Source organism: Dufourea novaeangliae, unplaced genomic scaffold (genome assembly GCF_001272555.1).
Source record: "Dufourea novaeangliae isolate 0120121106 unplaced genomic scaffold, ASM127255v1 scaffold228, whole genome shotgun sequence".
NCBI classification, from domain to species: domain Eukaryota; kingdom Metazoa; phylum Arthropoda; class Insecta; order Hymenoptera; family Halictidae; genus Dufourea; species Dufourea novaeangliae.
The window spans coordinates 4,533,560-4,559,128 of NW_015374150.1; the positions used below are offsets into that span (position 1 = coordinate 4,533,560).

The 25,569-nt window shown below is 46.6% G+C and overlaps 2 protein-coding genes across 5 annotated transcripts in view; one reads left to right on the top strand and one right to left on the bottom strand.

Moving 5' to 3' along the window:
* LOC107191787 (heterogeneous nuclear ribonucleoprotein K) overlaps positions 1 to 25,569 on the top strand; it is a 91,114-nt gene that overhangs the window by 57,183 nt on the left and 8,362 nt on the right. For all 4 annotated transcript variants that reach the window (XM_015580895.1, XM_015580898.1, XM_015580899.1 and 1 more), the window contains exons 6-8: positions 769 to 812; positions 6,239 to 6,311; positions 6,864 to 6,974. In XM_015580895.1, the coding sequence (XP_015436381.1) occupies positions 769 to 812; positions 6,239 to 6,311; positions 6,864 to 6,974 (228 nt within the window). The remainder of the gene's footprint in view (positions 1 to 768; positions 813 to 6,238; positions 6,312 to 6,863; positions 6,975 to 25,569) is intronic.
* Positions 20,463 to 23,711, bottom strand: LOC107191790 (cytochrome b5-like). The gene is made up of 2 exons (XM_015580902.1): positions 23,521 to 23,711; positions 20,463 to 21,281 (listed from the first exon to the last, which is right to left on the bottom strand). Exon 2 carries the CDS (start codon positions 21,241 to 21,243, stop codon positions 20,857 to 20,859), a length of 387 nt encoding a protein of 128 aa, XP_015436388.1. The 5' UTR covers positions 21,244 to 21,281; positions 23,521 to 23,711; the 3' UTR covers positions 20,463 to 20,856.

Genomic DNA, 25,569 nt, shown 5'->3' on the forward strand with positions numbered 1-25,569 from the left:
CTTTGGCGGAGCGCGCGTTTAACGTGTATTTTCCGTGCGCGAATCAGGGAGAAGAATCGGGAACGGTGTACACGGGGATCGTGGCCGGTTAATTTATTAAAACTCCCTTTAATTAGCCGCGCCTCGAGCAACGAAGCTTTCTTAGCAATTGAAATGTCGCGTTTTCTCGGGTCTCTCTGTTCAGGTCTTAATCAGTGTCAATTATTCGGGGGGCGGAGACGTCTTGAAGGGGTCCTTGGGATATTTACCGGAAATAACGGGGGGTTTCGTTTTGTCTCGTTTCCTTGTAAATAAGAACCCTTCGCGAGGTTCCTGATTTTTCCTCTTGGTTCACTTTTTTTTCGTGTAGCTCGGCAAAATATCCACTAAACGAACGCCAGAGACCCATTGGTCGCGCGCGCCGCGTACAAACATTTCTCCGATCTTCGGCGTAATTGGGGAAGAAACTCGAAAATAAAACGATTTTTAGATTACGGATATACAGTGGGTGGGTATGTTGAAAGAGGGTGGGGGGGGGGTTCTAGGAAGTCGTGTGAGAGACATGATGTCTAACTTGGTTGATGGTTTGTGCCCTGGCCCCGCCCCAACCCCGGCGTTGTGCCCCCCTGGTGTGTGTTGCCCTGCCGTTGCCCTGCCGTTGCCCTGCCGTTGCCCTGCCCGGAACGACGGACCCTGACTCGATCGGCAAATGGACCGCCCTACCAACAATCGACAACAACCACCAACCAACCACCAATGAACCAACCACCAACCACCACGGCCCGACAGTACAAAGCCTCAATCATTGTACCCGATTGCCCCGGACCCGAACGGTAATGACCAAACACCACTACTTAATGTCTTATTTTTCTTTGTCTCTAATTACAAGAATACCTTGCAAAATGCCGCCGAATAATGTAAAATTACGGATCGCTCTGCCGTTTCTTTTTAACCGAACGACAGCGACCTTTCTGATTTTTTTCTCTGTCTCTATGTTATTCTCTTAATCTCTGTCTATTTTTTCATCATTTACTTACTTTCTCTATATATTATTTAGTATACCGCCTGTCTTTCTATCTATCTATCTGTCTGTCTGTCTGTCTGTCTATCTATCTATCTATCTATCTATCTATCTATCTATCTATCTATCTATCTATCTATCTATCTATCTATCTATCTATCTATCTATCTCTGTTTCACTTTCACTTTTTGTACCTGTGTCTGCCTGCCTCAGCCTTGTCTTAATCGGCTCTGTGTGTGTTCGTCGTCGTCGTCTCTCGCAAGCCTCTTTCAACCCTGTGTGTTGTATACGTGTCCTCGGACCACCGGCCTTCACAACATGGTTTCGCGATGATTCAACGAGAGAACCCGTACCGCGCACCGAACGAACGAGCTTTGATATCCTGAAGGCAGTAATATTTCTGAAGAACCAATGTCTGCTGTGTGTGTTGTTGTTCGTGACTACACCTGCCCGCCACGCGGTTGCATGCCCTCTGCTGTCGCTCTCTGGTGACTCTGTCTCTCCCCCGCAGACCCTACACTTTTTATTTCGGTCAGAGATCACTCTCTCTCTCCTTCACCTGGATCGCTGCCATCTGTCTCTTTCTTCTTGTTCCCCGCTACATCCAGCGATACATCGACAACTTTCATCGCCGCTACAAATTGAATAGATGGTTCACGAGGTCTGTTCTTTTGTCTCTCTCTATCTGTCGTCACAATTTCTAGAAACTCTTGCGAAAAGGATTGCGTGCTGCGGGGGATACAGAATCGGTGAACGCTCAGTCCTGGATAAAGGAGACGGTCTAGGTCCCCCGAGGAGATGGGTGTCTTGAAGAATGATTATGACGAATGACCCGCTCTGTTGGAGATTGCTCCCGCGGCCGAATCACAGCCGGAGATTCTGAATGAGACGACCTTCGAAGCCTATAGTGTGATGAAGAATACCAGAGAGATAGACAAGGGCCGGGAAAGTAGTTTTTCACAGTTTACAAGCTTGCAGAGAGAACAACCGTCAGAGATTGATGGTTATATTCTTTCTGCTTTGATTTTCGAAAGTTTAGAATTCCGACGAGGTTCGTTTCAGTTTTTCTTAATACCGTAGGTTTAGCTTTGTCCGTGGGCGGCGGGTGTTGGGCGAATCCTTAACAGCCCAGTCCCTGTTGCCTCTTCCCTCGAGCGTTAAGCGAAGAAAATTCTATTTCTCTTGGAAACTTTCCTTGCTCACAGGGCGAAACTCTTTTCTAATTGTACTTCCGCAGTAACACTCGGGTCCGACACTTCTCCAGGACTATCTGCAGTGATCCAAACGCAAGAAAGTCGACGAACGTGGTTCTCGTGGTACCCTTTTTCCGAGTTCAAGGCGAGGAGCCTCTCAGGCGAGACTTGGGCATCAGAACATGGTCACGTTTATTTTTCCATTTGAAGCGTGTGTCTTCGCCGTGCCTAGAGTTTGGTGTTACGACAGCAATGTCGAACCTCCGTCTAGTATTACTGTGCAATAGAGAACGCGATTGTTGTTATTAAATGAGCTATTCCATCGGTATTATTTCCGCGAGTAATTCGCTAACGCAAGTTTCGAAGGCACGAGAACACACAGAGTCATCCTCCATTCTCTACCCAACCGTTCGTCCATGATTTCGTTAAGTCTACGTAAACACAGGCCTGAATATGTTCCCGACACGCGCCTCGTATACTGTGCTGAGATCGTAAATTGACGACGAATTAAATTAGCTGGACCACCACACGAATTGCCATTATTATTGGCTAAGCCGATCACAACCATAAGTCTATTGTGAAGGAAACACGTCCAGATTGAGTGAGATAAAACGATAACTGGAGTCTGTAGGTACTCGATAACATACGATCTCTCCACAGTACTTACCTCCTGTTCACCTAATCAACTCCTTTCAACCTTTCATCGTTTTCTGTCTCCGTCTCTCTTTCGAGCAATTTCATTTCTATGGCTGTCTGTCTGTCCGTCCGTCTGTCTGTCTGTCTCTGTTTTTTCCCTGTTTCTTCTTATGGATCGTCTCGCGCGCGGACGACACCTCCCGGCACCTACACACTCGCAGAAAAACCACACTCACGCATATATTAATATATAAATATATATATATATATATATGTCGGCGGAAGTATGTACACCAAAAGTTGTGTCTCTCTCTCTCTAATTTTGTTGTGGCTAACACGGATGCTAATCCGTGGAACGAGGCGGCGGGAGCCTGCCGATTCCACGCTTAACGTCGATATTATCACACGCTTATACTTTCTAGGTACGCCCCGGTCAACGGAGATCCCCACACACTGATCATCCACCCGGCAGTGTGAGCTGCCGACGTGATTAACGTATATTATTGTTTTCCGCAAGTCGAAAGTCATTACCCGTCCTCTTGTATGTCGCGTGTGTGTCACGACGTGTTCTTGCGTCTCTCGATGTCGTTCAGAGAAAAAGTATATATTCGTTGCTAAGGCCCAAAAATGACTAACGATCCTGTTGGTCGTTGGAGATTATCGTGAGATCCTGTTGATCGTTGTAGGGCGATCGAGCCTGTCCCCATCGATCGATCGGTTCTTCCAGCAGCGAAAGGGTGAAATTAGAATTAAAGACGCAAATGCACGTTTTCGAAATGAAATGATACACTGGAAGGGGTAATTCGAAATCGACACAATTAGAATATCTGTCGACCGATATATACGTGGCTCTCATCCCTATCGTTGGAGGGGAGTGAGGGTACAGGATGCTAACAAGAAATTTATCTTCGTTCAGGGGGATATGTCACGTGCCGCGGCAGTAAATTTTTTTTTATCGCCGACTATAAAAGTCCTCGGGCGGGGGGTTGGCCTTAATGCGATTTCTATTCGCGAGGCGAGCCGACGTTTCCGAGAATTTAACAGGGGAAGTTTTCGCTGGAAACTTCCGTATCGCGGACGCGCTCGCGGTCTCCTCTTTGAAATTTACGGTAATTTTCGAATAATTCGATCGATTTAAACGGGGAGAATGCGTGTGACACGAGGAATTTCCACCAATCTCCAACGTGTTCCTGCTCACCCCCTTTCCACCCCCCCCCCCCCCCCATGAAAGATCGTTGGGAGAAGAAGGTAGATCCGATTGGGCCTGTCGTCGTCGACTAACGACCGTCCGCACCTGGCCCAAAAAGAGGGGAGACACCTTTCCCATTTTTCTACCACATCGGTAAATGGATCTTGTCAGGTCTTCCTTCGATATAATTTTCAATTCCTCAGCCACGATCGACCCGCCGCGTCACAGATAGTCGAACACGTGTCCGTCTACGATCATCCCTGTCCAAGTGAAACCTTCTTGCGTCCGACCCTTATCCAGTATATAATGAACGTAACACTTGTTTGTCTTTTCCTTCCTTCCCTTGTTTTCCTCTCTTTGTTCCGTGGAAAGCGCCCGATCGTTCGCAACTTCGTTCGCCTAGGCGATGACTTTCGACCCTCCGTTAGTTCGTCCAGCAAAACACGCGCGACTCTCGCGTTTTCGTTTCAGCTTGTGTGTGTGTATGTGCGTGTCTGTCACTCCTAAAAACTGGGAAATTGTAGGGAGGACTTATTAGTTGGTGATGGCCGCTTTTACGGTTTAGACGTCGTCGATTAACAAACCGTTCCATATCGTCGGGCACGATTCCGACGAATATCGCGCAATCATCATCGTGTATCTACCAGGAGAAATCCATGATTAACCCTCAATTGGTGTACGGGTGAAGTGGGGGCTATTCCCGGAAGACCGAGAACCAACGGTTTTCTCTAACCAAAATACTGTACCTTTTTTTTTTGTGTTAACCCATTGATTAACCGCCAATGGATAGCTAGCAGACAATAAAATTCGACCTATTGTTCGCGAGCGATTTTAGCTTTCTTTCGTACAGTCGGTGGCATATTTGAATATGTGTTATTCCCGAGGATCGAGCACACGAGGTTTCAGGTGGATAGAAACGTGTGTAGTTACACCACTTGGTCACTGTTTTAACGATCCCCGCGCTGTCAATTGAGGGTTAACATTAACCAATAACAGAAACGCGCGATGACCGTCTTGCGAGAGTGAGAATTGGTCGCCAACAGAGAGAAAGAGACTCTTTCTCGATCGATCGAGAAAAGGAGATCGTGAAAAAACGGGCGATGACGACGGAGAGACGAAAGAGTGCTCGATGTTAACGGGGAAGTCTCCTAACGGCTGTGAACTTCACGAGAAGTTACAAATTGCTCGGAAATTTATTGGAAATGGAAAGAAGAGGCGGGTTGGGGGGGGGGGTTGGATCCTATTTCCTCACTCGAGCACTCTCGAAGTCAGAGTACAGAAGTCGTCGACGATTAATTGAATCGTGCGATCAGTGAATACGTACAGTCCTATACGATTCTCGCTATTCGCTTCGAGTGGGAAATATGATCTGTGAAAAAAACAAGAATAGAGAAAGACGGGAGCCTGGCGTGAGATTTTTGGATGCTCGTTTCGGCAGCTTCTTGTTCCTTATCGTGGCTCACTCGTGCTCGAATTATCGATCACTGCTATGTGTTATCTGTTACAACTGGGTGGAAACGACATAGTGTTGGATTGTAAAGATAATACTGGGAGACTTCTAGTTAACCAAGCACGATCGCAACATGTCCTCTTCCACCGAATAGTACACTCAGAAACTGAACACGTCTTTTGTAAAAGGAAAAAGAAAGACGCAGACGGAGGACCACCGCCGAGAGAGTTGATTTGTGGCCTGGTGCATCGTTTCAAAAAGTTTCGTGTTTATCTTCGTGTGTAGAGGCACCAGGAGAAGTTTTCCCCCCCCCGTGGCTCTCGAAGCGATATTTTCCATCGTCGGTAGTCCTTGGTCTACATTTCATTCGGGGGAGAGCGACAGGCAGCCGATCGTGTTCCGTTTAAACTGGAATGGCGCGAGTTTGTGCTAAATCTGATCGTTTGCTCAATGGGGAGAGAATATCGATCATGAGAAAAAAAAAACAAAAAAAAATCAATCATTCGATCTCGAGTGTACGCGAACTTTGTGATGCGAGCAGAAACGATCGATCGTCTATCCGCCAACTCGCGTCAGGTTCCTCCAGGTGCCAGGCGAACGGGAGTTCGCGGTTTGAATTTTTCCACGAAGAAGAGGACACTCCCCTGGGACTAAGTTAGAACAAACCGAAAAAAAAATGAACCGAGAGAATTGGAGCAAGCCTGTGTAGCACATAATCGCCGCGAACCGGTCGAAGAGCCGAGTAATTGTTGGAGTCTTTCTGATTCTAGGGTGCTTACCATCAGCTCGGATCTGACCACCGTTCTTCAGGTGTTGAACGAGGTCGTACCTAATCTCGAGGAGGTGAGTGTTGTTACCAGAAGAGGAGATCACACGAGTTCATAGAGATACTGAGATCATAGAGTCGAGTAGCCGAGCACGGTAGATCGTATGTGGCAACTTGTATTTGAAAGTAACGTGCGGAATAGTTCGAACGGGTTGAAAGGTCCATAATTATTTTCATTAAGAATTGCTTTTTTCGTGGTATTCCTGCCGAAAAATTCGTAGAAAACCGTGTCAAGATAATTGAATGCCATCAGAGGTACAGAACTAGGTGATCTGATGAAATATGACTCTAATGTTCTCGCCACTGGGTGTATATATAGCGAACAGGGGGGAGAATCACCGATTCTCTTAGATAATATAACCACCGAGCGTTTCGTAAAGCTCGTGGGTGTTAATCGAGAAGTTGGAATTCATTCCTCGATCACCCGTGTCTGTTTTACGAACTGCTCCGGTTTCAGAATTGCCTGTAATTTAACGAACGAACACTCTAGTGGTCAGAGAGACGTTCGAAGAATTAGTCAGACTTACCCGATGATGACACCGTGTTAAACGGGTACGAAATGCTTTCAGAATGGATCCCGACACGGCAGCGATGAGATCGACGTGCGCATGTTGGTGCATCAGAGCCAAGCTGGATGCATCATCGGCAAAGGAGGCCTAAAGATCAAGGAGCTTCGCGAGGTGAGTCATTATTCGCGGTATGCCGCCTCTAACGCCTAATTCACGACACAAGTTTCTCGCGATTGTCACGTTCGACGCGTACTAACGCTGCCTACTCGACGAGGATCGAGATTCATTCGATGAATTCGGATCTGTCGACAAGTTCTTGTCGCGTTTCGTATATGTACTTGGATCGTACAAGTCACGTTCAGAGCTGCAGATGAAAAGAAGAGTAGGCATTCAGGTGCCTGTGTCTCGTAATGAGGAAACATGCATTGTTCGTGAAGCCTCATCTCAACGGAGAATTAAGTAACAGAAATTTTTACGACATACATGAAGGTTATTTAACCCATTAACACTAACCGTACCGACCGTCGGTCAAATGACCAGTTTTAAATACGGTACAACTAGGTATATAAAAGTCTCGGTACGGTTAGTGTTAACACCAGAACTACCAAACCAGTCAAAATAACGGATTTCTTATTTAAAGATTACCGAAATGATAATAACGTTGTAATTTTATTACCACTTTTAATGGGCTAAGATTGTTTCTAAAGGAGACCACGCGCGTTGTAGTTCTCCCGGAACTAGGTTAAAATCTAAATCGCCCGAGTATTAAATCGTCTCTCTCTGATCCGCCTCGACGAGCGCCGCTAATAAATCTGGAATTCAGCGTGCTGCCCGAGGACAATGAAGAAATTATTCCGTCATTCCTGTCGTTTCCTCGTTCTCTCGCGCTCGTCAGGCCACGCCTTCGTCGCCCCCAAGGAAACCGCGGGTAAAGCTCCTCGATACAGCGAGAATGATCCTGGAATGCAAATTGACCGACGTAAACGGGAAAGTTAATTAAAATATTCGGTTATAGAGGTTCCCGAAGACTCGATACTTTTCCAGCATCGACTCTCGACAGTTTTGCCATACGCGTAACTGGGAGGGTTCGGGAACATAGACGTTCGCGTAATCGGCTCGGAATATTACTGTAATTATCAGCAATAACTCGCGCGATAATCCCGTGTCCCGTAATTACTGATCTGGGGTAACGAGCGGTTTTAACGTCGTCGCCGAAAATTATGGGACCGTCAACGCTCTGAATTCGTGCTCGTCACAGCGCGCGATTAATTATGCGAGAGAAAAGAAACTCTGTGATGTTTCGCGTCTTGATTAACACCAGATCTACCAAAACAGTCAAAATCGTTTCCAGTCCATTGGTCAATAATGACAGTTCGTAAATTTGTATAACAATTATTAACACTGCATCAGTGCTTTCATGTCTTTTCTTTTTCTTCGCTACTTTTATTACGGTATACAAGTGAAGAAGTAGTCCGTTAATTTATCGATATTTTCAACAAGATGTTCCTTTTACCAACGTGATAGAAACACGTTCATTTTCGGTGGTCCAGTATTAATACGTTCTCACACGGTGAATCTGGAATCGAGGTTCCAGAATTCTGGGAATAAAACGGGAAATCGAAGCTCGATGATCGAGATTATTGCCTTCAGAAGTGTCAGGGAATTAAACTCTAAACGGGCGGGGGGTAGTCGGGGCAAGCAACCCAGCCGAAAAATGACAATTAAGTCGCTTTTAATTAGCGGAGATCCTCTCCTCGCGAACGGAGACAGGATTTTACGTAACAACAGGGCGGGGGGGGGAGGCACTGGCTGGAATATGCAACGTGGTCAAGTGGCTCGTTACGTTTTCGCGTTCAGAAGAGGCAAAACCGAACGATGCAGACCTCTTTTGTCCCGAGTCGCAGCGGGGCGAGCCTCTCGAGCCAGCGTCTCGTGACTTTCTATGCTTTGTCGGCTCTCTTCCCACCTACCCCAACCCCCTTTTCCCTTCTTTCTTTCCTCGATCTTGGCACACTCGCATGTTTCTTCGATCGTGTAACTTCGTTGACGTTGGAAATTGAATCCCCAGTTATCGCTACATTTCCGAAAAATACAACCAATCTTGTAAGAAACTACCCTTAAATGCAGAATTTTCTATCGTTGACAAATTTGATTAAGACATAGAAAACAAATGCTCTGCACTCCATCGCCAATTTTTTTTCAACGGGTCGAGCAATTAATTCACGGTTCAGGGTGGAACAAGAAACTCCACGCGTCGAGTGTCTGAAACCGCGTGCCTGGAGAAAGATAATGAAAGTAGCCACCGCAAACGATGCCGCTGTCGACGAGCAACCCCTTTCCTTTCTCGTGTTTCGACGATGGAGGAACGAAGACGACGACGTGGCACCGCTACTCGGCGACGTCGCGGCTCGTTTTATTTCGATTCGCGGTTGGAACGGCGGGGTCGAGGGGAGTGCCTTTATTGATTCTGAACCGACCGTTTTTTTTCATCGTCGTTTCTAGTAACCCGAAGATTTTATCCCTCTTCTTTAGTTTACTCTTTGAACGATTTAAAGGCCCCCGAGATATTGTTTTCAATTCTTTGGATGTTCCTTGGTCCGATACTTGTGTGCACTATGGGTGTTTTTCTCATGTCGCGATTTCTTTTGTCTCATCCTAACGGTACGATTTTGATTGTTTTTTGTTGTTGTTGATAATAACAGTAATAAACTATGCAATGATGGTATGATGCATGAACTATGAATGGGGGTCAACCTCATGAGTTACGCTGCTGTGAAATATGTTTTTAACACGTTCGCAACCAGGTGTCACCCATGTATGACAGTCCCATTTCCATGTATCATTTTGCAATCGGACCAAGAAGGTAAGAACATTCCACCGAGGAAAATGATGGAGACCTACAGTGCCCTGTGACGAACTTTTTCGAAATAAGACTGTAGCGAACGTGTTAATCGTTTAATCTCAAAGATTGAATTCGATAATACGCATAAAATCGAGACTTTTGAGCAGCCTGTGTATCATTATTTCCCCATGCAGATTACGGAGTCAATCAGTTACGAGAGCATAAAGGGTGTTCCCTGGCGCAAGATCTTTCCCCTTTTCCCCGATTAAGGTCGAGGTGCGGTTTCGCCAAATTCACGGAATTTCGTGGCAAACAAAGGAAACTCGAAGAGCGTGCACGCGGAGTAGTGGGAGGGGAGGGGACGTGACATGTCAGCCAGACTGTGAACTTAATCCTAACTTTAATGATCTCGCGGTTCCCCGATCCGTTTTCCTCGTTTTCCGCCATGTCTGTGCATTCCCCTTTTGTACTCGACACTGTCGTCGATCGGTTTCTCTCTTCCCTCCCCTCCCTTCCACCTCGTTCTGTCAACAATAACCGGCGCTATTTCGACGCTCTCGAGCGCCCTTAACGCGTGCAATATTTCGAGTATTTCGTCTCCAGGAAATGTGTCTCGTTTATTGTGATATCTTCCGGAATCCCCGAGCTCGCTCTACTCGAAGCAATAAAACTCGTTGTTTGCGCCTCGCCTCGCTCGCCGTTCCGCCGATTTCTTGATACGGAAAGACGGATGGGAATTAGTTGTTCCTTGTTCCACCCGGAATCGTGAATTCGTGAAACTGACAGAAACGACGCGATCTTTTTGTGATCATTAAAGACTAATGATAAAAATAATAATAATAATAATAATAATAATAATAATAATAATACTTCAACGTTCCTTGTATTGATGTAATTTATGATGATCTCAAAGTCACAAACATAGCGGAGCATTTCGAAAGCTCTAGCCTTTGAGGGTATACCTTCCATTGACAGTAAATACTGCATACTATTTCGATAACAGTAACGAACAATACCATTCGGTTTCTTATTAAACATGCCTACAAAATAGTCGTTAAATCCGCGTATCGAGCCGCCTGTAGTTAAAGGGTTAACCCTTTGACGATGGAAATTGGTTTAATATTATTTTTTACACGACAAGTATACTCATCGAACACCGTTAAAGGGGATCAAAACATGTTATAAATGGAAAAACATCCGATCGTTTGGGGTTCTCCAAAATCTGTAGGCCTCGCGTACATGGAAACGAACGGAAAGTCGGGGTCGATTCATAGGTGCACGCGCGAGCCGATGATTAAGCGTGCACGCACTATGAGAAACAGTTTCACCATGTGTGCGCTCCATCGGGAAAGTGTGTTTTCACACGCACGAGTGCGTGCACGCGACTCACCCTTCTTCCAGCGTGGCCAGCTTGAAAATTCGTTTTTTCCCCCTCTTCTAGATCCGATTGTATCAACGACGACGAAGTGACCCCCGTACGATCTCTCTCGAGTCCGAAGGTTCGTTCTTGCGCAGCCGTCGAATTCCCCGAGAAATTCCGCCTCGTGAGCATTCCACAGGAGCCACACGAGGTCCCCTGAGTAGAAAAAAAAGCTTCGAATTCCCGCGTCGCGATTCGTTTCTTTTACCTTCCTTTCGTCGTTGTCGACGACGACGAAGTTCTGCCTTCTTCCGCCCCCTGGGCCTTTAAATAACCGGCCGTCACGGACGCGAGCCATCGGGCGAAGAAAAACGAAACGCTGTTTCATGGAAGCTCGAAATTAATTCCAGGAAAGTACGTCAGATAATTATGCGCACGCGATGCCTTTATTATCCGGCGCCGGGCGGCGTCTCGTCTACGCCCAACGACGAACGCGCTCGTGGTGACAAAAGAATAACCGGCGCGAGACGCGAAATGATGCGCGAAGACCCCACTATTTCATCGGTAATTTTAATTTGAGCCCCGATTTCATCACTGTTTCCGATTCGTCTCATGATTTCATCACCGATTTTTATTTGACTCTCAAATTCATCTCTAAACTCAATTCGACCCGTCCATCGGACGTGCGTTTCTTTGATAGGATAGTGTATTCGTGAAGAAAGCTTATCCTTGCAAGTCTATGTATATTTTATTAGTAATTATTTAAAAATCTTTCGACCGATCTGTCTAACGATCCCTAGTTCCGATTATGCTAAAGTGGATACTTCTTCTTCACCAGTCGTTATCGTAAGGACTTTCGATCGTTCTTCCCTTCCTGTAGAGGCGAAACAGACGTTTCTAGGCTGGCCTTCTTATTACCTGGCCTCTCCAGGTATATAGGTACTGTCTCTTTCTATCGTATTCTCCGGCAACATGTGTTGCTATGGGTAGTTCTCGAAGGAGCACGCGGCACGCAATCCGAACAGGTGCTGGGGAACCAGGTAACGGACGGTTTCGAACAGCTGCCACGCCAGGTGCAGCCTGCCTCCTCTCCCCGGACGTGTCGGTGGACACGCGGCCCGGGCAACAGGAGCTTTTCACGTGCCCTGCACTTTCTTCTTTCCGATTTCCCTTTGGCTTCACTAGCCTAGGAAGAGTGCTACAGAGCCCCCTTATCTACGAGTCTATCCAGAATTTTCCATGTCCCTCCCTTCTTCAATTTTTTTTCTTCGTTTGGGATACCTCCCCTCGTGGAAAGGCTGTTTCTTCCATCCTTTGTAAATGGACACCGGATGGCCGGCTGACTTCTTCCAGGTCTGCCCACTTTTGAAAACGGACGCATTCGACCTGTAGCCGTCTCGCTTTGAAAGCCTGGCTTGGTTGCGATGCCGCTGGAACTCTCGTGATAGCCAGTCTCTAACTTTTTTTTCTTCATGAAACCGAATGCAGATGTTTACAGGAAACTTAGCATTTTGGACGATTTAGCATTTCAAGGTATTCGTTTCATTGGTAACTTAAACGTCCCCTCAAACGATACGACTTGTCGTACAACTGATCGTACAACCACCAATGAGGTATCGAAGTAGACCTAACATCCAGTGTATTTTTCCGACCCACTTTTCTGAACCAAATTATCAGTTTACATAGTGTCATTACCTACCGTTTTCATAACGTAGATGTCACTAAAATCACAGGATTTCGCAGGCTAAAACTCCTTCATCTTACCTGTCTGACCTGTCAAAAGTCCCTGTGAACTTGTACAACAAATTGTATCATCTATGGAAGCTTTAAAGTTCTTCAGTGTCGTGGTCTACCATTCGTAAGCAGTGGTTCGAGTTTCTTTAGTTCGGTAGAGGTAATCGAAATACCTAAAAGTTATCCCCCTTACGATCTAACAAGTAAGAGTCGTAAAAACAAGGCGATAAAGTAATTGGAATTTCCGCAGATACGTAGTCGAACGAATTAGCATCTGCGGTCTGGGCAGGGGGACTATTGCGGCTGAATCCCGCAAAATTTCGAAAATTACAAGCCCAGAGAGAGAAGGTTCTCGGAAACTTGTGGCCGACCGGAAACGTGTCCTCCCTGTTTTCCCCTTCCACCCCAACGCCACGCAACTTTCCCTTTTCCCGTGGGAGTGGGGGGAGGGGAATACGGTTTCGGGGCCGCGATGCGAAGCTGCACGTTAAGACCCCGAATAATGAAAAGCAGGCGGCTGGTAATTCCGTTCCGTGGGTGAATGAAGGTGGGTGGAGTCTGTGGAGGAACAGCGGCCGAAACCGGAATCAGGGGCGCATGACAGTCCTTCGAAAGTTCGAACTTCGAACCCTCTGCCTTTTCAGTTCTCGGCCGGTCGTCCGCGCGAGAGGGTCTTCCGACACTTTGTCCTCTCTTTCTGGTTCCCTCTCTGTCTCGTCGTTGTGCTCTCTATTCTTGTGTACGATCCGGCGACCGATTCCGACGATTTTATACCTCGAGTGTGTTCGCGATTATTTGTTGTTCCGTTCAGGATGGCTACGGTGACGCAACACCGATTTTGGTGTTTTATCGGATTTCCGGCTGCTATGGGTACGTGTTTCCTTGAATTATAATTTACTATTTTTACGAAAGCTGGGAATAGCTTGTCCGTTAACGGGAGTTACGTTTGTAGAGCGAAGTGTAGGAATGTTTACGAGGACGAAAGATACACGCGTGATAAAATTGCTTTTATGTAAAAAATTATACTGAACTAGTAACTGTATTGTATTTTATTATTTTTAATTAGGTACACAACAAATCTATCTATATTGATTATGCTTTGAGGGTTCTTTTCTGAACACTCTTTTCCTTTGTTTCTTCTCCTCCGATCTTTGGACATCATCTCGACTATGCACGGTCGAACAGGAGCTAATCATGATCACGAGAACAATTCGTATGTAATCTTTGCCTTGATGTAGCCAACGCTAACACGTGCGTCGTCCCGTGGAATCTCCCGAAACGATTTAATTTCGCTTTAAATTCTTCTTTATCCCTCTGTCTTCTTGTTTCTCTTCTCGGTTGGTTTTTGAAAAGTTACGCAGTTGGAAGTTCGCCGAGGATAGAGTTCTTAAGTGATTTCCTTCTTTTTCCCCCCCTTGTTATTGTTGGACGCGACTCCGGGTCGGGAAAGTTTTGCGAAACAGGTTGTAATTGGGTGGGGTGGGGAACCTGATTCTTTTTTTGTTTCGTCGTCGAGCTTTCTCGTTTTGCTCTCTTTAATTCTCGCATGGCTTTCGTCTTTCCGAGCTTCCGTGGTACACATTCCTGTATTTCTGAATCGAACGACTGATCTCCACGAAACCACGATCCTCCTTTTCGAATCAACCCGTATTCGTGAAATTTATCCCGTAACAGACTTCATCGCCTCCAACGAGACGAGTCATCAGACTCGTAGAATAGGTGCGTAAGTAGGATCGCGGTGGTGTGCAAAACGAATTGGGAATGGAAGTGGCAGAAGAGAAGTGGTCAACCACCGTGTGGATTCACGGGTGTTTCCGGTCGAGGCGTCGAGGAAACGAGCGCAAGCCGCTCTTTTTACGACCGGTCCTTTACGGGGAGGGCTCCCACATCGATGTTATTGGTTTCCTCTATCGAGGGAAAAACCGCTTCCCCAACCCCCGTGGTCCCGCGGCACGTTTTGCAATTCTTATTTTAAACAGACAGAGTTGGAATTTTTTGTTTTTTATCAACCAACCCCTCCAGTAAAAAATTGCACACGATCAGAAGCTCGCCCCCGGGATACTTGAAAATCCATTATACATATATACATCGGCGTGTTCGAACGATGGAAAATTACCCCCGTATTAGGACGATTCATCGAACCACGCCGCTGGAGATCGCACGAAACCGTGTATTACACGCGGGGTCGCTTTCCTTGTGTTCGTAGAGTACAGCCTGGGACAAATGAGACCAACACGGAATAACCATCATTCACAACGGATAATTTCGCGATGTATCGCGGTTCAAGATCGCACCGGGCTCGACGTTTTCGCACTTGTAATTACATAATACGTGACGGAAGCTCGGCCACGCGGCCACAAACGTAAAACTGCTCACGTGAGACCAGAACCCTCTCTCACCCCTCTCCTGTCACCCTCCTTTCGTCTTGGCGCGAAGGGGTGGTGGCCACGTAGAAGCGAGAGAGAGAACGAGCGGGGCAAACGCGAACGAGATCTCGCGTGTCATTTCGCCATAATTCTCGTCGGCAATTTATGCTTTTCGCAGAAAAGCTGCTGGAATCGCGGGTGGTAGGTAAAAAGAAAGAAGGGTGGAGGGTGTGTGGGAGAGACGCGAAAATAGAACCCCCGGACCACTTTGCTGGGGACAATATCGTATGTCTTAGCTACTTCGTAAAATAAACAGCGACCCTCATTCTCCGCGTCGTCTCCACCCCTTTCGCAGGCTACATTTTCATACATTCTATCCCCCCTCTGCCTCCCTTACGGCGGTGGTTCGCGAAAGGTAAACTAGTGGCTCGTATTTCCTTCGGTCGTTCCGTTCTTTTCGTGTCTTCTTCTTCGCGTTTATGATTTTCTTCCCCCGCTGCCATCGCCTTTCTTTGCCTTGCTTAGCATTCCCCCTCTCCACCCCCACCGACTGGTTCTCTTGGTTACTAATTTTCTTCTCTTAGCTCGTCTTTGGTCGTCCTCGTCGGTTTTTCTCTTCTTTCTTTTCTGGAAATTTTGTCTATCACACTCTAATGCTCTCTTTGTTTCCAACCCCTGTCGTTCCCCCCATTTAACCCTTTCCTTCTACCCTTGTGCGGTTACCGAGAGACAATTCTTGCGGATGTTTCGCGGAAACTTTCATTCGACCCGTCTACTTCTTTGTAATCTCTACCTAATTTCTATTTATTTTCATCTTGCTTCGCCGGAATTTCTCTTTCCGCCGAGATCACAACCCCCTTACTTAATTCCATCTTTCGTCGCCTCAACTCTCTCTTGGATACCTTCGATGCTCTCCGAAAATTTCTCTTTCCCCTTTCGTTCTTCCGGTGCCCCGGCAACGTCTTCCCATTGAATATCTTCCGTCCCCTTGTTCGTCGTGCTTACTACGAAGGGGATGAGATTCCCGCGAGAAGACACCCCATCCCGCAACCCCCTCGTATTCTTACGTAACCAGCCAGCCGCACCGACGACGTGCTCGAAGACTGTTTATTAAAAAGCTTTTAGCGATATTAGACTGTCCACGAGGATGCTTCCTACCGTGTTCCGAGCACACGGAGAAATTTCGTAGGGTTTCCAACCCCAATCTCCTCCCCCTTCCCTTGCAGCTTGTGGAGAAATACCGAAATTCGATCCGATAAATTGTAATCCCCACGAAAGTATTCCAAATTCATCCGAAGGCTCGAACGACTGGGAAAACGTCAAGAGCAAACTCCCCTGTTCGTTGTGTATCGGAATCGATGGAATCAACGAAACGTTTCCCCCTTTTTTCGTGCACCTATTATCACCTGCTCTCTCTCTCTCTCTCTCTCTCTCTCTCTCTCTCTCTCTCTCTCCCTCCCTCCCTCCCTCCCTCCCCTTCTTTTTCTCTCTCTTTCTTTATATGCCGATCGAGTTCATTTCTCGTCGACGTCGCAGGAAACGATGTCTCGTTATGACGTTCCGTTAAAGCGTTCTATCGAAAACGAATTGGGAAAAAAGTGCTTGTATTCCGACCTGTTGAGGAGAACGAAGCAATCAGGGGTGGCAGAGAGAGAAGAGAGCGATCCTGATGGTGGGTACGGTAAATAGCAACGAAACTCTCTCGAAAACTCGTTATATCCAGCCTCTGACGTCTGTGCGTTTCGTTTCCTTCTTTTGTGTTCTTCTCATTTTCTTGACCGGTTTTCGAGGGTGTGGGGGTTGACGCGGGGTTGTACCCGGTTATTCCCCCACCCCACAACCCCATCGCCCTTCATTTGTCGAGGGGGGGAGGAACACTCGAGGTCTCTCGTTGCTGCATCCCATTGAAATCAGAGTCGGCGAGTGGCTAAAAGGAATTTCAAATTAATTTAAAGGAACGAGAGAAGTCATGCTCGAATATTGCCTCGCCAGGCCTCCTCGACTGGTGTGGTGGAGGGGGTGGGAGCAATTCGCTTGACCGGGGACGAAGTTCGAAACGCTCAGACGTTAAAAAGTTACGGCTGATTCCTGGACGAAGTAGAGGAAAAGGGAGTCAGATTTGTTTTTCGAACATTCGTTGGCTGGAGTTCTCTCTCGAGATCCTTTAAAAGACTCGCGTTAGTTTTAATATACACATAATCTCTGAAAAGTTGTGTCTTCGCGATCGTTTAGGTAGACGTTGGCGCAGTTACCATGGATTTTCAAACAGACGAGCTACAACGGGAGCAAACGAATCTTTCTACTCTTTGTAAGTCGTAAATTAGGAATTTTTATTAGACTTTACTACCTCCCCTCCTCACTCCCTTTTTTAAACCATGTGTACCGAACGCTAGACAATCGAGTATAAATACATCAAAGTCCAGTGGGGTTAGTACAGCCATTACCTGAAACTGAACATGATAATCGCGTAATGTGAAGCGTAACGAGGAACGGGCAAGAAGCTAACCGGATCGGGGGAAGTGGAAGGCGTGAAAGAGGGGGTGGCTGGAAGAGTGTGTTCGGTTGACGGAGGGAACCGGAAGTGGCCGCCGCGAAGGGCAGATGGTGAACGGACGGCTCGACAGGAAGGGTATGTGGCTTTCCACATGTGTCACACCACTCACTCTGCTTCCCCCACCACGGTAAACCGCATCCACGAGAAGAAAGCAGGACCGCGTCGAAACTGGTAGCCAGGAAGTCACGCTTGCGATGATTAACCGCAGCACCGGCCACTTTCCAACAGGAAGAAGAGGACACCACGGGGGGAGGGGGGTGGTTCGCGTGGATCGGCGGACAGTGACGCGAGAATGTGGCAATTAGCGCCACCAGAGGGGCTAGGGGGAAGGTGAATGTGTGTATGCATCGTTGCATTCGGCCACAGGTGTCGGGAAAATTCTGCACGTTGTGCGCACTCTTTTGTTCACGCAACATGGTCCGTGGTAATTGGACGAAAGCGAGCTGAGCTCTCCGTATGGTTTCGTGCAAGCTTCTTCGACCCTTTCACTCGCGATTGCGTTACGATCTTCGACATCGACTGTATTGTGATCAACGGCGCTAAAAATGGCTGACTGACAACGTTCACTGGTAAGACGAATAGTTGTGTATGTACCATTGTCCCGAACATACCCTTGTAACAATGAAACTACCAAAGCAGTCGAAATTACTGGTTGGTACACTCTTGTAACGAGAATCAAACTGTTGCAACATGCATTTTCACAGATTTTGGATAGAGGTGGGCAAATCACCAGGGATAGAGGTGGGCAAATTCACATTATCTAGATCAAGAGTTTCGAATAACGAATAAAAGACAAGAAAGTACTTCGTCATTTTTAATCGTTCAAACGTGGAAATTCCAATTTTCATGATAAAATAATATATATTCTTGAATGAGTCGACATTTGGCAAACAATTATTTAATCGCGTTAACTGTTGAAAGCTTATAACTCTTAGATACTGCTGCTTTTCACTGCGTATTATTCGAATAAAATTATGCCCAACTCTGATAGGGAAAGAAATATGTGTATGATACTGATGACTGAATTACACTAACTTAGTACCTGTACAAGCAACGTATATGTATATTATCTATCATACGGCGGGAATTGCTCACACATGGCAAATTACAGTGATGGTCAACCTATATCCAACCTAGAGCATGGTTCAAACCTGCGATTACCGTACGTTCATCATCGGTAGTTCTAGTGTTAATTGTACTATCTCTTCATTTCGCAATACACGAGGTTTAGGAGGATGAAAGGCACTCTATTTCTCTCGAGCATTCAATCAACCAACAGAGAGACTTGTTGTTCTCGATCGACGAAGCCGGATTCTTTGTGTCTCAAAGGGTTGAAAGAAATTGTTAAGCATCCCGGTCGATGACATTGGTTGAATTGTTTCCGTCTTCCGATATCGTTTTCAAAGCGACCCCTGTCGTCGTTCCTCAATTATCCTTATTTTTCTCGGAAGCTTTTACCTTTCTACCTTCCCGCGAAGAGGGGAGGCACGGGAGGTTCGAACCTGTTTACGTTCACGGTTCATCGGGGCCGTCTCTATTTGCTCGAGGAAATTCAATTACTTATTGCCGCGTGCGCACGGTCCTTCCAGTTTCGTGAACGGCAAAGTCGCGTCAGAGAAGAGTGGCATTCCGCTCTGCGATTGTTTATAGCGTGATACACCGTCCCAGACTTTTAGCAGGTAGTGTGTTTATTTTTTGGAATGTATCATACTAAGAAAAAAGCACTTCGGTATAGAAATTTTGCATTAACAGCATCTTCGTGATTTTGTTTGACAGTACTATTTCGATTTTGGATGATTTTACACAGTGGTGCTTGGGAGAATCTTGGAAAAAACCAGACCACACTGAAGCGAGACCGGTCGTGTCTTCGCGGCCAATCCCGTCCCCTGCGCGCACCCTTTCCGATTTTCACCCCTTTTCGACCTCACGTTGTTAAATTCTCGCGCTCCAGTTGACGCCGACTGTTCGGGCCCCCACATCTCGTTAATTCAGTTTTTTTTCTCTCTCGTTACCTTTGATTTCTTCTCAACTTTACGTCTTCGAACTGTCTGCAACCCGAGAATTGTCTAATTCGATCGACGGTAAAACGGCCGCGAAAATAAGCATCGTCGAGTGGACTATCTCTCCGTTGTGTACCTTGTAATTTGCATTCGACGCTGTCGAACCCAGTCGCGAGAGCTCGTCTATTCGAATTAATTGCGATCGCGGGACGTGACCCGTTGCGTCCAATTCGTTCCCAACGACGAATATTCGAGGCGTTAGCGACATTTCGAGGGACAATTCTAATGGCAAAGAGAACGTCTCGCGAGTGAGGTTGGTCCTGGAGTCAACGCAGAATCCTATCGATCGAATCGCGTGTTCGCTTTCCTGGGGAGCCGTCTCCGCTCATTGAAAACTTGTAACGAGGACTTCTGTAATGCGAGTCCATTCGGATGTAAATTCCTTTTACGGTTTCTTCGTTCCGATTTGACAATTAAAACGCCGCGCCGTCTCGAGAGAAATCTGCGGTTCGAACGGAGGTGTTAACGGAGTTAATCGACGCGCCCCATTCTTCGATTTTATGCGATCGATCGATCGATCAGCACGTTTGTCTTCGGGGCCAACGCGGCCTTACTTCATCCTTGGGCTCTCTTTGTCAAACTTAAGAAAATTACAGCTCGAAATAAGTGTACACTCGGCGAAAAGGATGTATAATCGACGATGTTTGAATTACAAACGGAAACAGCAGATATCGGACGATTGCAATAAAGAGTGAACCGAATGAGAAAGAAATTGATACTCGTGTTGCATTTAAATGCATATATTTTTTTGAAACGCTTCTCGTCGAGCAAGCACACCCGCACTAAATTACAAAATAACAAGATACAAAGAGACGATCATTCCTCCGAGCATATTCCCATTCATAAAAGTTAGGTATCGAAGTCTTGATAACCGCTCCAAGATAAAATAACGCATTCGATGCAGGATCATCTTCACACCGCGCACCATCCCACAATCTCAGCTTGGCACCTCGACTAATCGTGCGTGCCCCTACGCTCTTTGATCGAGGTGGAAAGAAAAAAAAATGCGGATAGAATGTCATTGAAATCACAGATCGGGGGTCCTCGATCGTCAACGGCCACACACGCGCTGTGTTCTACTCGCAATCACGATCGATCCTGACACGGAATAGGGTCGGTCTCCCACGGATCGGAGAACTATAAGTACACGAAATACAAGATCGCGAGGAATACGACCACGACAGCGATCAGCAACATAGGATTCATCCCCTCGTCTTTCTTGGTGCCCTGCGATTTTGCGTAATCGCTCGTCCAGGCGGCCTTCGGCTTCCTGTGGCTCTTCTCAGCGTCGTTCAGCTCGCCGACCACGAACTTCTTCATAAGCTCGAAGGCGTCGTTCGAGTGACCGACATCGTCGAAATCGTCCGAGCCGTCCTTGCCGCTGTGATCCAACAGGATCTCCTCGCCGCCCGGATGCTCGTTCAGGAAGCTCGTGACGTCGTAAACCTTGTCGTGAAGGATTATCAGGGTCTTCTCCTTGCCGGTGGCGGTCGCGACCTCGTTCCTTGTGTACTGCTTGCTCATTCTTGAATCTCGGTGGTCTGAGCTTCGCTTGGTGAAATCTGTGAATGAAGAAATAACGACTGTTAGTTTTCAGGGATATAGATAGAGGGTTAGAGGTCCCCGTGTGTTGGATAACGAAAGCTATTTTGCAGCAAACCATCCGTTGAATAAAACGGTCCCGTCGTACTATGAATTTGTCACCTGCCGTAGGATCTTTGGGTGGATAGGATCTTCTAGATACTCATGATTAACCAAAATATTAATCAATCTCATTATGCATGAAGAGTCTTTGTTGCCTAACTGGTTGGATAGTTACAGGCTGCGTGTGTCGAACGATTGCACAGAAAGTTAACGATTATTCTGTTGTGTGGCGGTAAACGTGTACGCAGCTAGATGAAAGAGTCGAGTCACGTTTAGTCCTTGATTATTTATGTGTAGATGGCGTCGCGGGGAATGATATAGCAGATCTTTATTGGCGCGATCCAACCGACGAGCCGACGAGAGTGTTAAACGTAACTCGTAATAGGAGGGTAAAATGTTTCTTGTAACGGAGTTGTGAAAAATTCGATCTGGTTGGAAAAGAGCAACGGAACGGGGACGCCCACGAGTATCGATCGGAATGTTAATTCGGTGTTTGCGGAGCGTTGAATCGATACGGCTCCTGGCGTGTCGGTATCTTGTTTATTCTGTCAGTCAGCGGGGGTAGTACGCGTTCCTTTCGGGACAAATAACCGATACCCACCCGAGGGGAGCGATTTTATCGTGGCTCCGCTTGTTGTCAATGCGGATTATTTCTCGAGTTTATTGATCCTGTTTCGGGAGGCTTTATTCGCGACACCGATAAACGACTATCCAACTCGACCGTTTTATTGTTATATAACGATCGATCGCCAATGTCGCAGAAAGATGATAAACAACGCGATACGGACATAGATAAGGAGTCGGTTTATCGCGGTGGTGACCGTTTATCGTAACTGCTTTAACATTCAGCGTTAGATAGGCAAGAGTTAGGTATACGTGACCAGAACTTTATTCAGGTGACTTTGCTAATTCATCGCTCGGACGAAAATGTTCGGTGAAGGAAAAATGGATGCATTGTACATAACTAGGAAATATGGAACAGTGAATGGAGAACTCCCGAGGGAAACGTATATTTATAAACGCAGATATTGCTACAAAGTGAGGCTCGAGTATTCATGGTTGGAGTGGGTCTTTTAAGAAATGATATCGCGATTCACTCGACGCAGATGGATAGAATCGATTAATCTAGCGGTTCATAGTGAGAGAATGGTCAGGACATTGTTGTTTGCAAGCAAGAATCTAGGATGTAATATCCCGAACGCTGAGAGCACTATTTCTGGAGTAGTTGGACGACAATGTTGGGATGACTTGGATATGGATCGCAACATATCAACCGTAATTACACGGAGGTCGTCGAGATTATTACGTAAATGGCCACGCATGCGTTGCAAGATGATTCTTGAGTTTTCTGGCTACGGTGTGTGGTGGCAGCACGATTAACTTAGATCACTTAGAAGATCGGTTGATGCAGCGAATGGAAACTGTACAGAGTGTGAACATGAAATCGATAACCTTCATAAGCCCTCCGCTTCAGGAGCTGAATCTCCATTTTAAGCTCTGGAAAAAAAAAAGGAAGCACAAGCACCGACGTTTTTGTCGCCTCTTTACATTCCAGCGACCGAAACACGAGTATGTTGACACCACCAGACACTGTATCCCTTCCATTAGCAAAATACTCGTTACAGAATGTGTTTACATTTCGCCTAGACTCCGAGGACCGTTATAAAGGTGTGTCCGAGTGTACAAGTAATACATAAAAAGACAGTATTTGTTTTTATCGAAGCAAGCATCATGTAAAACACGTTCCTCCTAACTACATGTATCTCGAACAAGGTAATCAGACATCTATTCACCATCGAATATCATTTAGTGTTTCGAATATTTCGAGAGAAGCTGGAAAGTTTATAATCGATAACTGCGAACGAAAGAGGAGACAAGCAAGCGAACGGCGCGAAGCAGATCGAGATCTCTCGGAGACTCGCTCCAGTGGCGATCGAAGCGCCATTCTGGCGTGATCCAACCAGTGGGGCATTCGCGAGGTTCTCTCGTGGCCAAGGGAATTATCTTTGTGCTACACTGGCCACAACATGATCTCTCTCTTTCTCTTTCTCTTTCTCTTTCTCTTTCTCTCTTCTCGTGTCCCACATCCCCCATTATAAATTCACTACCGCGAGACCACGTTACTCCTCCTCCTTTTAAACTCTTCGCCTCACGTACCTTCTCGCCTACGTGTCGGCTACGAAACGGCACTGCTCTTGATATCGTCGACTCGATTGGCTTCTCGATTCTCCGAATTCCTCTGTCCGTGTTCTGACTGTACGAGAGAAAGAGGAACGAACGATGATCCAAAAACTGTCCAGATTACTACGGGGAGAGATGTCTCCTCTGTTCGCGAGCCAACACTGGGTACAAACACACTGCACGATCCAGGTCGGACCGTAGTAGCTTTATCCTCGCCCCCTCTAGATCCTTCCCCACCACGGGGCCCCCCTTATCATCTTCAGCGCTCCCACTCGAGCGCGCGCGCGCGCGGCCGGTTGCTCTCTGCGCTGAGAGCGATGGGACGAGATCATGGAACGCGAAGTTCAATATCTGAACTACTACGATCCCCCGGATTGTTTGCTTTTGGATTGTTCTGTCGAATTTAGACGTTGTGTGGGTACGACGACTCGCTTAAAGTAATTTCGCTTCTGGACAACGTTAATGAGTAACAGTTTCCGGAACATATGCACCAAAAATAGATACAGTCTGTGTGGTGTTGGATTCGGAGTCGCGGAATCGATTGCAATACTTTGAAAAAATCTTGGTGAAAGGGTTTGTTGTTCGATGATCCGTATCCGATTATCGTAAGAGTGTAATTAACAACGTTGCAATTAGTTCTGAACTCTTTGTGAAATTGTGTAGGAGTGTCATGTATATTAGAGCTCTGTGGTAAGGAGAAGCTGCTTGTGGGCTTCATTTTCAGTACAGTATGAGCAAGCGCATGTTCGGACTTTGGGCAAAATAAGGGTGACTACGCTGTTTAGGACAGAGCAGCGGGGTCGCAGTTATTCATAGAGTGAAACAAAGTCGATAGGTACCACAGGTGTTGGTCGCTCAACAGTGGATCTACGTAAAAGATTTCGGTTGAATTTTGTGCTTGGAAAGATTTCGCTATACATATACGAATAATGTACACCTTGAACGGCACCGATGAATTCTATATTCCGTGTTTATCGAATCGAAAATAGACCAGTACAATTCTATCCACATTCACAAACGCGTGCGGCCACCGAACACAGCCGCATGGTGGTTATCGCTTCGAACCTCTTATTATCATCGTCGCCGTCATGTCTTATCACCGTTCTCTACACGCGGATTGTTTCCTTCTAGGCCCGCGACCAACCAATTTTTATTTCTCTCCCTCGCTCCCTCCCTCTTTTCCTCCTACTTTCATCAGTATTTACGCCCCGCAATAAAGAAAACTACACTCGCAATCTCGCGGCGAGGCGCATTCATCGGCTTCGGTCTTCTCTAACAATTTAACGACCGAACGACCTCGTGGCACACCGAACCATACGTTATTACGCGCGATTTTACGATCTATAAATAAATAAATGCTAGGCAAAATTCCGGTTCGATAAGATTACGAATCGTGTCGACGATGACTATGTTGCGCAGACCACGAACACACGATGATAACAAAGAAATTACCTATTCGGACAGTAGAACCTCGTCTCATTTTCCGTACCCCGCGCGACCCTTTCGAGTTTTACTGCCAGCTGCAAGAACCGCGGTAACGGAGCGGTGGCGCGAGAAGAAATAATCGTCGTTAAATTTTTTTTCGTCGTACCGACCAACGGTTCTCTCCGAATAGGTTCAACTAGTTCGTAATTCCAACGAAAGCATCGTGGAATAAAATGATTAATTCTTCTCGTGAACTCTCTCGGTAACCATTCACGAAATCAACGGACTTGCAGCAGGGTATTGATCGCGAACGTGGTGCATCATCGTATGCGCGGCTACATTGGTCGAGAGACTGCAATTCGACGCGAATGCAACGCGCTGACCGTGATACACCGCCATCTCGATGTGAATGCGGCTTTGATTAACATGCCCGGCGGTGCTGACGTCACTCTTCGCGATTCCACAATCATTCGATTGGACGTATTCGTGTCTAGTTTAGACGTCGCAACGCGGGAAATTACACATTTCAATTTCGACGGAGTTTCGTTCGATGAACGCGTTGTTTGTAATTCCGTTCGATAGAATTGTTATCGTGCATCG

Bases quoted from the DNA above. Each gene is read 5' to 3' on its own strand.
- LOC107191790 (XM_015580902.1), bottom strand. From the start codon at position 21,243: ATGAGCAAGCAGTACACAAGGAACGAGGTCGCGACCGCCACCGGCAAG.